Genomic DNA, 13,737 nt, shown 5'->3' on the forward strand with positions numbered 1-13,737 from the left:
GTGTGTGATTACAGTACTGGACAGTAAGTTCCATGAGGCCTGGCATTGTCTTGTACCGTGCCCCCCAAATGTTCACAGCATGTTTAATTATTTCTAGAAGAAGTTGTTGATGAAGGAGTTTCTGGTTTTCCTGGATCTTGCACTGGTTCATCATGAGATGGCACCACTATTAGGCCTTGTGATGTTTCTCATCTCCCTTGTGCCCTTTGTGAGCTCTGTGCCTTCTCTAGTGTCCCCGCCCCATTACCGCCATCCCTTAGCTGCCACCACTCCTCTCAGGCTCCACTTGTATGATGGCATGTTTGCATGCTTCGTACACACGTGACTTTACTTCATACACTACCCTGTATCCCACTGCTGCAGCCTACCCTCGGTGCTAGGTAAACATCACTTAATTTTTCCTGCTTTCCCCCCTCACTCCAATCCATAGTCCATAGTACCACTGATTCTCTCTTTGCAATGCTACCAGTAACTGCCAGGAGCTTTCTTGTGCAGAAACCTGTTTCCCTACCCCACCCCTCTGCATACTCCCTCTCTCTACGTGCCCCAGGGCTGAGGGTGGCCCTTTCCTGATGCCTACTGAAAATTGTTCTGCATCCCAGGATGTGCCACATTCTTCCAAATGCTCACATGACTGTGAAGACATTCTCTGGAGACTTCTCTGATTCTATAACCACCCCAATGCCTACCATCCTTCTAGATGAGATCTATTATGTCTCCTCTGTAAAGCTGAACTCAACCTCCCTGTGTCCTTCTGCACCTCTCTCAATCTTCCCATGAACCTTTGCCATAACAAGTATCATATTGCTTTTAAAATATTTATTTTCAGGGCATCTGGGTGGCTCAGTTGGTTAAACATCTCCCTTTGGCTCAGGTCATGACCCTGGGGTCCTGGGATTGAGCCCCAAGTCAGGCTCCCCTCTGGGCAGGGAGCCAGCTTCCCCGTCTCCCTCTGCTGCTCCCCCTGCTTGTGAGTTCACTCACTCTTGCTCTGTCTCTCTCTCTCTGATAAATAAATAAATAAATAAATAAATAAATAATCAATCAATCTTTTTTCCAATCTATTTTCTTACCTTTGTAGGTAAGTAGACCATGGAAAAAAGGGCCCTGCTCCATGCAATTCTACTCATTGTACCTAACAAGTTCCCTGACTCTTAAGTCACAGTCAATCTGTTTTAAAAAGTTATATAATGTGCTGATTGTAAGTTCTTACCACAGCGTATGAGTTAGAACAGTGTTCATCAGTTGGCTGCATTTAAAAACTAATTTGGTGTGTTAAACATTAGTGAAGACTAAACACAAATTCTTTCTTGGAGCCTTCCCAGAGTGTCAGTAACACCTTGGGCCACTGCACAGCTCTGTGCAAGATCACATTGAAGACTCACTTTGCATGTATACAATATATTTAGAATTATAAAATATTTCAAGTTTGACTCCTGGAATACTTAGATGAGATTACCTTGCTTGATGATGATTGTGACATAGTTCATGAAAACCGAGGTGGTCCCGGCAAAGGAGGCGATTGCTTATTTTGGTTATCTGATTTCCATTCTGGTTGTCAACAGGCTTTTTGATATTTCACACTGGAACTTAGGAAGTCGCTTTTCTGTTGAGACGTTTTCACCATCCTGTTGGAGAATGCTATTTTGAAGAAATTCAGAGTATCTTCCCACGGAATCATGAAATAACAGCAATAGCAAAACAATATTTGGGAAAAATAAATAAATGAGGAAAAAGTGGCTGATAAAAAATCAATTTGAAAGCAGTAACAGCTACAGCTAAAACACTACATCGATGTATAATTTCATAAATAACAATTTAAAACTCAAAGGCAAGCACGCATACCTCACCTAGAATTTCATTCCATGGGATCCCTGGGTGGCGCAGCGGTTTAGCGCCTGCCTTTGGCCCAGGGCGCGATCCTGGAGACCTGGGATCGAATCCCACGTCGGGCTCCCGGTGCATGGAGACTGCTTCTCCCTCTGCCTGTGTCTCTGCCTCTCTCTCTCTCTCTGTGACTATTATAAATAAATAAAAATTTAAAAAAAAAAAGAATTTCATTCCTAAGTAATGAGAGTTGTGTTAAAACAAGAAAAAAAAAAACAGGAATCAAACATTTCAGGAAATTCACTGTTCGTGAACTTTCCGTCTCTAGTGAACCACCAAACTAGCCTGAAGCAGGGCTCTGATGTCAAACCACACTTGTCTCCAGATGACTGCTGATCAAGAAGGGAATAAAAATATATGTAATTCAATATACTTCTTTCTACTGAACTCAAGTGTGAAAGTGTTTCCTTTGTGTGTGTGGTGTATGTTTTGCTTTCTTGCTTTTGGTTTTTTGTTTTGTTTTGTACATGACAGCCTTCCTCATATTACCACGGAGATTCCCACCGGAAAGCATGTTATTTAAATCGAAACAAGTATCGGGCATAATTATATGATGACAGACTTCTATAAACATTTGAAACTTTTTCAGTTGCTCATAGAAGATACCAGAGGTTCGTAAACAGCAAGCACTGAGGCCTGCTGAGCTGCGTTCTCAGGGCTCGCCTACACACGGAGGCACCTTCCCAGGAGCTGTTTAGACAGAGGCTGGAGGAGTCCCCGGGGCTGCGGGGCTGAGCGCTCAGCCCCAGGGTGTAGAATGGATTAGGTCTAGAGCAGGTTCTCATCTCACACGAGTGCTGTGCTGGGAAGATAAGAACTGGACCAAACGCTTGAGAGCTAAGTGGAAGTGTCTCATGACGCTAATATTTTGTTAGATGTTCAAGATATATAGAATTGAATCCTTCAAAAATACGGAGACTGGGTAAATCCTGCACAAGATACGGAGTCGTCATCTTCATCAGCCTGATGTGTACAGCCTGTTCGCACCAGAACCTTTAGTTGAAAGCATCTTGGCGATTTATAGGACTTCAGAGAAGTCACAGACAAATAGAAATAAATGGAATTGCTAAATAAATTCAGCACAATTGCAACTCTTAGTAGATAATGTTTTGAAATAAATGACTTCATCTTTTGTAAAGGTTCAGTGGTATAAAGAAAACACAGAATCGGTATTTGCTGCACTGATCTGCAGGCTGGTGGCTTCGAGTAGGAAAGACCTTCTCTCTATTGGCAGCTATTATGACTGATCATTTTAAGTGTTTTAGATTCTGATTAAAATGGAAATGTCTCTTGATTACAGGAATATCTTTGTCGATCTAAAGACAAATCTTAAAAAAAATGTTTTTGAGATATTTTTGGTAAATGACAGGAAAATCCTTTCCTGAAATGGACATAGACTTAACATCGGAGAGTTTTACTTTGCTGCTTCGGACCGCTGCGTTATCCACCAATGCAACTTTCCCAATGCTTAGAAGCAGTATTGAAATATTTGGGACACAATGATACCACGACTCCCTGACCCCAGAGCGAGCAAAACTCAGTCGAAATGAATTTTATTTGATGTGCTGAGAGAAGCAACGGAGCAGGGCCATGTCTCTGGTGCTGGTTGACAGACTGAACCCAACACTCAAACTGGAGAGGAAATTTTGAGTTCCTGAAGATCTTTCTCTAGTCCTTTGCAGACACTGATCAGTCGCTCTCTCGGGGCTTCCTCCGGGAGTAACCGTCTATGATTCCGGCCAGAACTAGGGATTAATTATTGAATCACGTAGCAGTTTTGCAGGAACAAAGCTTTTTTTGTGGGACTGAAGATGGGAATTGGACTATCCAAATACCCTTCAACTTTCTGATAGGGAAGAGGAATGTGGTACATACAATGATGTGGAGTAGGCCTGGAGGCCTTGGGCACTGAGGAATCGAGTGTAGAACTTTTTCTAAATAATTAATTTCATGATGCCATTGAGGACTTACGTGAACTTTGGAAAAAATAATAGAAGGCATCGTAAGAAAGAAGGGAACACACCTACTGGGGAGAGTAACTATCCTTCCAGAAATAAGTGGCTCCAATTCTCTGTGTAACAGAATGTGGCCTTAAAAAAAAAAAAAAATCAAGATTAAATGATAGAAAAAGCTATGAAACAGGATATTTCTCTCATAACTTCAACCCAAATAAAATTTGATAGACATTTTTATTGGTACATCTTTAATTGTTTTCCATTTATTTATTTATTTATTTGCCACCTCCAGAAAGGTTCTAAATTTTTTTTAATTTTTTATTTATTTATGATAGTCACAGAGAGAGAGAGAGAGAGAGAGAGGCAGAGACACAGGCAGAGGGAGAAGCAGGCTCCATGCTCCGGGAGCCCGATGTGGGATTCGATCCCGGGCCTCCAGGATCGCGCCCTGGGCCAAAGGCAGGCGCCAAACCGCTGCGCCACCCAGGGATCTCTTTTTTTTTTTTAATTTTTTTTTTTAAATTTTTTAGAAAGGTTCTAATGTAAGTTTTAGTGCAGAGCTTTGCCTGCAGAGCTCACGACCAGAAGGTAACGAGAACGTGCGGAAGTCATACGGGAAAGCCAGGGTCATCCCTTCACCGACAGAGGCACACATCTATCTCCATCAGGGATAATCTTGTATGACGAAACACTTCTGTGTAACCCGCGAACGACTGGTTGTGAGATGGAAGGTCTTGGGCACGCCTGGCAGTTCCTTCGTCCAGGGCTGCATCCCCCCCCCCCCCCCCGCCCCAAGACGCATGCGTTTCAAAGCTTAGTTTAGAAGCATGAGGTGGAATTTGTCCACTTTCTGTCATTCTGAGTCTCGTGAAAGCCTTCACCAAGAGTTGATAAAATCATCTAGCTCTTTGTGGTGCTCGCATCTGATCTTAACGATCGGATTCAGGATTTTAAACATCTCCACTTTCAGAATATTTATTCATTCGACAATCGTTACTATAAACGTTTTTTAAAAAAATCCAGATTCCTGGTGCTTCTTGAAAAATCAGAAGCTTGTGTCACAGGAGGTGCGAATTTTCCTGGGACAGCAGGTCATCACTGCCTCCAAGGGTCTGCTATCACGCACGGACCTTGCTGTTCAGGGGTGAGGACTGCACGACCCATGAGAATTCAAGGCTGTTGTTGCTCGGACAGATTCCGTAGTTTACCCAGCGTCCTGTCACAAGGTGTGAACAGCTGGGGTAGGCACCTGGCTCGTCTTTATAATTTGCACACCTGGGTTATGTCTACTGAACATGTTCGACGTGATGTTCCACCGGCATCTGATACTCAGATACTTCATCTGTCTTTGAGATAGTGAAGCATTTGAGGTGTTGCCTCTCATGACCGATGGGGCCCTCCTCCCGCGTGGCCAAGGGAAGCCCTCACCGCCTTGCTGGGTTTTCTCCTCCAGGCCGGGGGTGGGCTTCTCAGTTCCTCACACCCACGCCACACGGTTTGAAAGAACTCAGATGTCCTCGCCGCCAACCAGGAACTACACGAAACAACAGGAGAGACTCTCTTAGGCTTCTTCTTTCCATCTGTAGAGAGAGAGGCTCAGGCGAATCCATCGGGAGGCCTTTGTAATGCTCGCATCCCACGGTCGCCTGCCGACGCCGATTCCCAGCTTACCCTCTCCCTTTCCCCTCGGTGCGTTGGCACTTTGTGATCAGACCAGAGCGGCCGGTATCCGCACGGGCCCCGACCCCCCCTTCCTGCCTGCCTCCCCTCCCTGCTGATTTAAAACACCCTTTGGTTTTGCATAGAATCGATGATATGCCCCCATGTTCTTTCCTTCTGGGCATCCGAACTAAAATCACTTGCATGTCTTAAATAGATCAGAGTCCGGGTAAAGGTACGCTTGGTGGAGACTAACACTGCAGGGGGACACTTCCGCAAAGACTTGTCTTAGCAACTGCGCGTCAGTGACCACATGTCATTTTCCCTCCCGTATCCAAAGTTACAGACCTGAATCCTGACTATGCAGAGATCAGCGGGGTGCGGGTATGTGGTGAATCGGCGTCCTCCATGGAAGCCACCTAAGAGTGCAAGCTGGCAGGCAGACAGCGAGGATCACTAGTTCCTTTCCTCTTTTTCTTTTCTTTTCTTTTCTTTTCTTTTTTCTTTCTTTCTTTCTTTTCTTTTTTCTTTCTTTTCTTTCTTTTTCTTTTCTTTTCTTTCTTTTTTCTTTTCTTTCTTTTCTTTTCTTTTCTTTTCTTTCTTTCTTTTCTTTTCTTTTCTTTCTTTTTTTTCTTTCTTTCTTCTTTCTTTTTTCTTTCTTTCTTTTCTTTTCTTTTCTTTCTTTTCTTTCTTTTCTTTCTCTTCTTTCTTTTCTTTCTTTTTTTTCTTTTCTTTCTTTTCTTGTCTTTCTTTTTTTCTTCTTTCTTTCTTTTCTTCTTTCTTTCTTTCTTTCTTTCTTTCTTTCTTTCTTTCTTTCTTTCTTTCTTTCTTTCTTTCTTTCTTTCTTCTTTCTTCTTTCTTTTTCTTTCCTTCTTTCTTTCCTTCTATTTCTTTCTTTGGAAAGGAAGAAATCAAAGTTAGGTGGAGGTAAATGTCAACACACCATGTGGTGCATGAAGTTTCCAGCTCTACTCTTGAGAATGATCAAAATTTGCATCGGGAAATGAGGAGAGAAGCCTTAGTATAAGACTGTCTCCACAGATGCCCTTAAAACACTGCCTCATGGGCAGCCCTGGGGTCTCAGTGGTTTAGCCCCACCTTCAGCCCAGGGCGTGATCCTGGAGACCCGGGGGTCGAGTCCCACATCGGACTCCCTGCATGGAGCCTCTGCCTGGGTCTCTGCCTCTCTCTCTCTCTCTGGTATTTCATGAATAAATAAATAAAATCTTAAAAAAAACACTGCCCCACATGAAGCCCACATAGAGCTCTAAGTTCTGCAGAAGTTAAATCTTCATTTCAGTCATCTATCCCTTTGAGTTGGAGAGCTAAGTTGGGGGAAGCCATTATAGTGATTTGCTTCTGGGGATCGCACCGTGCGTGGCGTTAGCTGCCTGTTGCCCCCATCACGTGTGCCACAGGCGTGTGGCAGGTGGAAAGTCACAAGCCCGTCTTCTGTGAGTAGGAACAACTTCCAGGTTCCCCCTGAAGCTTAAGATCTTGGAGCTTCGGAGGAGGTCGGTGTGAGCGTGGGTGGCTCTTGACCATGGGCGAGAGTGAGTGATGGCAGTAGGACTGTGGAGAGTGTCCCAGGGGCAGGCTCGGGCCTCACAGGGAAGGGATGTGAAGGCAGGAAGGGCTTGCAGCTCAGTGACAGAAGGCTTTGAGGCTTTTTTGGAAAGGGTTGGGAGGGTCTTTTATTTTTTCCTTTGATATAAAGAAGTGATGTTTTTAAATGAAGAAATGTGTGGATATTTAGGTGTGCTGCTCCCTCTTGTCTTGAAGCAGTTTGAGTAAAGGAAGACTTGCTATAAACGCTTCCCTCCGGGGCCCTTGCTTTGAGACGCAGCTTAGGCTTCCTCCTCTGGCTGCTGCTGCTTTCTGGTGTCCTGGCACTTCATGGGCTTGGCTTGGTTGGAGAGGAAAAGGGTGTGCAGGGAGAGGAGGAGGCTGTTTCCACACACTGGCATGATAGGAGAGAGATTTTTTTGCCCCAAGAAAATGTGCACCCAGTGACTTTGGGCTGGGGTTGTCTCCAGGGAAAACTGAGACTATAGTATGAGAGTCCCACATAATTCCAGCATGCCTGCAAGGCAATGCGGACTAGTAGGTGGCATTTGGAAGTCTTCGGAAAGAAGATTCTCCTAGTAAGGAGACATAGAGAGGACTGTAGACATAGATTCTCCTGTAGACATAGATGAGAACAAGTAAAATGATCAAACCTCGTGTAACAGTAAACAGTCACCAAATAAATGAAATCGAACGGAGACCCACATCTGCCTTTTCCTTTCTAAATTCACAATCTTCTTTTTCTGTCCACGTCGCCCGGGGCACGCGATGACTTGCCCTGCTTTGTCTTTATTGGCTGTTTGTGCACCTGCTACCGTGCCTTCCGCTCAGTCTTTCCCCTCCTTTCTCACAGGTTTCGACCTGGTGAAGTGCGAGGATCCAGGCACCCCCAACTATGGCTATAGGATCCGAGACGAAGGCCACTTTACTGACACTGTGGTTCTGTACAGCTGCAACCCGGGCTACGCCATGCATGGCAGCGACACGCTCACTTGCCTCAGCGGCGACCGCAGGGTGTGGGACAAACCGCTGCCTTCCTGCGTGGGTGAGTTGGGCAGACCCCCTCCCTCCGTCCCCCCACAGAAGCAAAGCTCAGGGCCCAGCCGCAGGTGCTGGGGAGAGGCCGGGGCCTCTGCTGTGCTCAGCGCTCACTCCCCGCGTTCGCCCAAGACACCGTGTTTCTGTGGCGTGGGTTTTGCATAAGAAAGATCTCCCGGTGCTGTTTTACAGAGACCGTAAGCACAGAGTTACTATGAGAATCATAACGTGAGTGTTTCATCGCTTTATATTCTCGACCTGAATTACGTCCTGGGTAATGTCTTCCCATCAGGCTAATGCCAGGGAACAAGGAGAGGAAAGAAATGATGGAGACAGACGACTGTACATTTTTCTCTCTGGGGCTAGGTATACAGTGTGGATGTGATGGTTTGGGGTTTTGTTTTTAAAATAGCTAAACCAACCCCTGTGGGTCCCGGAGTGAATCCCCTCAAGTGTCGGTGTCTCTTGCAGCCGAGTGTGGCGGTGAGATCCACGCAGCCACGTCAGGGCGCATCCTGTCTCCCGGCTACCCTGCTCCCTACGACAACAACCTCCACTGCACCTGGATCATAGACGCAGACCCGGGAAAGACCATCAGGTACCTGTTTTATGTTGGTTTCAGGGGATTTTAGAATAGAGGAGCATCTTCAATTTCTGCAGTGGGGATAATAGCACATTTATCGTTTCTGAGTCAAAGAAAAACACATAAAGGGGCACATAAATTTTTTGTTAGCTCATAGGCTTACTTTGGAGTGCCTTTGAGAACTTGAGGTAAGCCATCTGTAAAAAAGAGAAAAATAAATGTATGTTAGCTTTTGCTGCGTAACAAACAGGCCCCCAAATCTAGTTGTGTAAAACAAGTGTTTATCTGCCCACGACTGTGTGTTGCCTGGGCAGCTCTGCCCCGGGGCAAGCTTGACAGGGTGATGGCCCAGGATGGCATCACTTGGATATGCAGACTCAGCTGGACACTGAGGAAGGCTGGGGCCTCTTCACATCACATTACTGTTCCTTCAGGAAAATAATTATGGTTGGAAGGTTTTTGACAACAAGAGACAACACACTTTTCAGATATGGGATTGCATTCATTTGCTAATGTGCCATTTGCCAAAACAAAACACATCCATGAGATAAGATTCCAGGGAATATACTCCACCCCTCACTGGAGAGAAAAGCAGAGTCATACTGCAACAGGGCGTGCTACAGGGATGAGGAGAGTACGTGGCTGTTTATCACATACCAAAGTAAGTTTGAGGTAGGCCCAGAAAGCATTTCAGTCTAAAGTTACACACAAGAAAGAAAATCTTATTAAAAAAAAAAATCCCAGAAAACTGTGTTAACATTTCAAAAGGAAGTACTCTGTTTCAACTGATGGTTCTCAGTTATTATGGTAAATTTTTATGCCAATAAGTAAACCAGCAAAAAGCAATCCTTTTAAAGTAACTTTTCCATGTTCCAGTCAGGAGGCTGTTGTCAAAAACCATGGCACATAAATCAAAAAGTAATTTCAGAATAAGTTGTTTCTTGATTATAGTTCTTGACGGACAAGAAGAGAGCCTACCGTCCTTTGCAGAGCCTCATAAAAGTTTCCCTACTTTCATTAGTTCATCCCTTTCATTGCAGTTGTTCTGAAATCTATGTACAGAGATAATGTTTAGAAACTCTTCCCTACTCCCCAAAGCCCTACCCCCAGCTCTCTGTTCTGTTCTCTGCACCTGTGCGCCATTTTGCCCACGAGAGACTAAATGGCCAGTGCAGCCCCCTCTTCAAATACATGAAGTTGAATTCAGCAGGAGGTGAAACCCAGAAAACCTCTTTCTGGGGCAAGTGAATGGATAGACGCATCCACAAACCACTGATTTTTTTGTCCTTATTCACAAAAGGAAGCCGGGCAAACCTAGTGGTGTATTTTAAACAGACGTGGGGCCACCATACTGTGGCTTCATAACTTGATGACAGTAATGGAATGAAGGCCAAGGGGAGATGCATGTTCTATCCCATGACACTCTGTTCCCTTCTTTTGATATCTGTCCCCTGAACCCCTACCTGCTCTCTTTGAAGTCATGACATGAGCATCTTACCAAACGAACATGGCACAAACTATTACCATTTTCAGACCACATTACTTAAGAGGAGGAACTTTAATCCTGTATATAACGCGACAGCTTATTTTATAATAACTATGTTAAAAATAAATGTGAGTCCTTGAGGCATCTGGGTAGCTCAGTCGGTTAAGCATCTTACTCTTGATGTCAGCTCAGGTCGTGATCTCAGGGTTGTGAGATGGAGCACTGGGTTGGCTCGATGCTCAGGATGGAGTCTGCTTATCTCTCTCCCCCTCCCCCCCACCACTCTCTCTCCCTCTCAAAAATAAATAAATAACATCTTTTAAAAAATAAATAGTTTTGGGTCCTTAATTAAGATAAATGATTAAGTAGATAGTTATTGATCTTTTGAGACAAAAATAAGGTGTATTTGAGGAGTAACAATTTAAGAATCTGTATTCTTTATGGAAATCAATGCAGTCATTTTTCCATTGAACTAAATAAAACTAAATATTAGTTCTTAACCTTGAATTCCTGAGAGCTTGGTCTGAGTATCAGAAAAACTGTTACACTAGTTTTTATTTTGAAAAATTGTAGGGATTCTTTAAGACTGATGAAATAGCTTTATATAAACAGGATCTATTTTAGGAGGATTCCAACTTTTGGCATTTTTTTTTATAAGTTCCTTTGCAATTTGTTTCCTGAGAATTAAAATGAGCAGGTGAATCTAATACTTCATTAACATTTTAATAAGAAAAGAGAAAAGAAAGTAATAAAGAATGATTTGAAGTAATAAAAAATGTACACCTTTTATATCATGTGCTGAGTTTGATATTTAACTATTAGGATTCTAGGGGGGAAAAGACGCCAGTTTTTTGTTCTGGGAATGTCTAATGTCTCTTCCATATTTTTCACACGTGGGAGCTTATCAATTTATATATAGTTCTTTCTGATTTAAGCCATAAAGCCCTTCCTGATAAGGAAATTAAAAAGAAATATCAATATTTATAATTAATTTCTTCAACTGTATCTAAAAAGGTTTCGAGTGATTTCATTAAGAAAATATATATAATGGTTAGTGTGGTACTTTGGGGAAAAAACATACTAAAAAGTACAGGATGTACAATTTTAGGCTTAGAATGGTGCTAAAACTCAGAAAAATAGGGCCTGGTCTTAGCTTTGATATTTGTTGGTGAGTTACCAAGTCTTCGTTTTCCTGCTGGTAACTTATCCAACATTAACTACACTGTTTACTTGATAATGAAGAATGCATCAGTTATATAAACATGAGTTTATATAAACGGAATTCATTATTACACTTTCAGACTATGATTTCTTTAATGTACATGGTTTTCCCTCTCAAAAAATGAATAAGCCACAGGCCCCCAGAAATTATAAAAGGGATGGTTTCAACACACTTCAGAGCCAATTATTCCTGGGCCTATTTTTCACTGAAGCCCAGAGCAATTTCTGATTGCATATTGCTATAACTTTTTGTTCAAGGTAATAGAAGACCCTAAATAGTTACTGTTATATGGCACTTGGGTCTGCAAGAGGTTTGTAATTTTAACATATATTCTATAAAGCAGTTACCTGAGCCGAATTTAATTAAAAGTCTAATCACAAGACATTGTAGTAAATTTAGCCACATTTAGCATTCTATGTAAACATTTCTCCAAGAGACTCCGTGTATTTCATTGCTGAGCACAGCTATAACTTATATAATAAAGGTAAGAGCGCTATAAACATCTTCGGCAAGCAGCATTAGAGGCCACATTTTACATCATCGCATGCGTACATTGTTCCCTGGTTTTAATTGCTTTTCTGCAAGTGTAATTGTCTGGAAAACTCACTTTGAAAGTATGTCTGTTCCTAATCGTTCACAGGAAATTGCATTTTGAGGTATGGTTGAGGGGAATTATTTTAGAAAAGCTCATGGATTATGAGAAACATCAGAAGCACATCAAACATTTACCAAGATTGTCCAAACTGTCCCTATGTCGACTTTTACAGAAAGTGAAATGTGAGCTGGTGGTCCTCGTCCCACCCTGATGTGTCCGGGAAATGTTTCCTGGACACACCGGCTGGTGGAAAGAGTATAGTGAGACGTGGCTTGAAACTCTAGGGATATTTTAATTCATTTTTCACCAGACTTCAAGATCCTCCTAAGAAATAGAGTCAAGAGGAAAATAGTGAGGGTGCCTGGGTGGGTCAGTCTGTTGGGCATCTGCCTTCACCTCAGGTTATGATTCTGGAGTCTTGGGATCGAGCCCTCTCTCAAGCTCCCTGCCCAGTGAGGACTCTGCTTCTCCCTCTGGGCCTGCTCCCTGCTCTCTCTCTCTCTCTCACTCTATCTCAAATAAATAAATTAAGTCTTTTTTTTTTTTTTTTTTTAAAGATGAGGGATCCCTGGGTGGCGCGGCAGTTTGACACCTGCCTTTGGCCCAGGGTGGGATCCTGGAGACCCGGGATTGAATCCCACGTCGGGCTCCCGATGCATGGAGCCTGCTTCTCCCTCTGCCTGTGTCTCTGCCTCTCTCTCTCTGTGTGACTATCATAAATAAATAAAAATTAAAAAAAAAGATGAAAATGGCAGGCGAGTCACCACCATTCATTAGACACTTCTGTCCAATCTCAGTGATGAGCCTTAGCAAATATCCTGGTAGCCTAAGTCGGAAGCCTTTGGGTGACATAGGAGGGGGCCAGAAACAGACCACCCAAGGTGTCTCCTTTCCTAGCAAGAACACAAGTCATGCCCGTCTTTTGTAAATAATGTGAAGAACTTACTAGCCGAGAGAATTTCAGTCCACAAGAGGGAAGAGACCAGCAGCACTATCAAGTCTGCTATGTCTTGGGCTGGCTTCAGTCCTTAGTGTGGGGCCATGGGGATGGCCTCCGGGTTTAGTGTACCTCCCCAGCCACTTAGGAGACGGTGGGTGAGACCAGAGCTCTGCAAGTGCTCCTCACATTGTGGGATCCCGACACGTGTGATTTCAGTTATGACTGTCTAATTAACACCCACCCTCCAACAACACAGTTGAAATTCCAGTAGAAATCTGTAGACTGGGAAGAACCACATCACGGACAGAATTCTCTTTCAGCTCTTCCCATATCACTACACAAATGACGGAGGCACGTCACCACCCCCGGCTGACCGCGCCTTCTCTCACAGTCCCTGGATAGTTGAGCACGGAGCATCTGCTCTTCAGTTCATGCACAGACAGCAAAGCATGTTGTGTTGCCGCCTTGTCTCCTGCAATAAACCCACTGGGCATTTTACAGCATGAGAAAGGGCATTGGCCAAAAAAAAAATGGAAGTATGGAAATAAAAAGAGCAGTAACAGGGGAGGTGAAATTCAGGTGGAAGGGAGACAGAGTTATGGGAGAAGTTGGCATTAGCCATGTTTCAGACACACGGAGCACCCCACAGACTGCCCTCGAGGCACCTAAGCTCCACTACTACAAGTATCACCCCCTGCTCCAGTTTCTGCTTTTGTTCTCCCTGTGTCTGCAACGCGCACCTGCCTCCAAGTCTCTGGGGATTCCAGTTTCCAGGATTACCTTCTGTTCTTCATTATTTCTCCTCC

The 13,737-nt window shown here is 43.7% G+C and overlaps 1 protein-coding gene across 1 annotated transcript in view; it reads left to right on the forward strand.

Moving 5' to 3' along the window:
• The window catches only part of CSMD1 (CUB and Sushi multiple domains 1), a 1,869,137-nt gene that overhangs the window by 1,569,802 nt on the left and 285,598 nt on the right, over window positions 1-13,737 (forward strand). Inside the window, exons 24-25 of the mRNA XM_049095299.1 lie at window positions 7,921-8,112; window positions 8,577-8,703. Of these exons, the coding sequence (XP_048951256.1) occupies window positions 7,921-8,112; window positions 8,577-8,703 (319 nt within the window). The remainder of the gene's footprint in view (window positions 1-7,920; window positions 8,113-8,576; window positions 8,704-13,737) is intronic.

Source organism: Canis lupus, chromosome 16 (assembly GCF_003254725.2).
Source record: "Canis lupus dingo isolate Sandy chromosome 16, ASM325472v2, whole genome shotgun sequence".
NCBI classification, from domain to species: domain Eukaryota; kingdom Metazoa; phylum Chordata; class Mammalia; order Carnivora; family Canidae; genus Canis; species Canis lupus.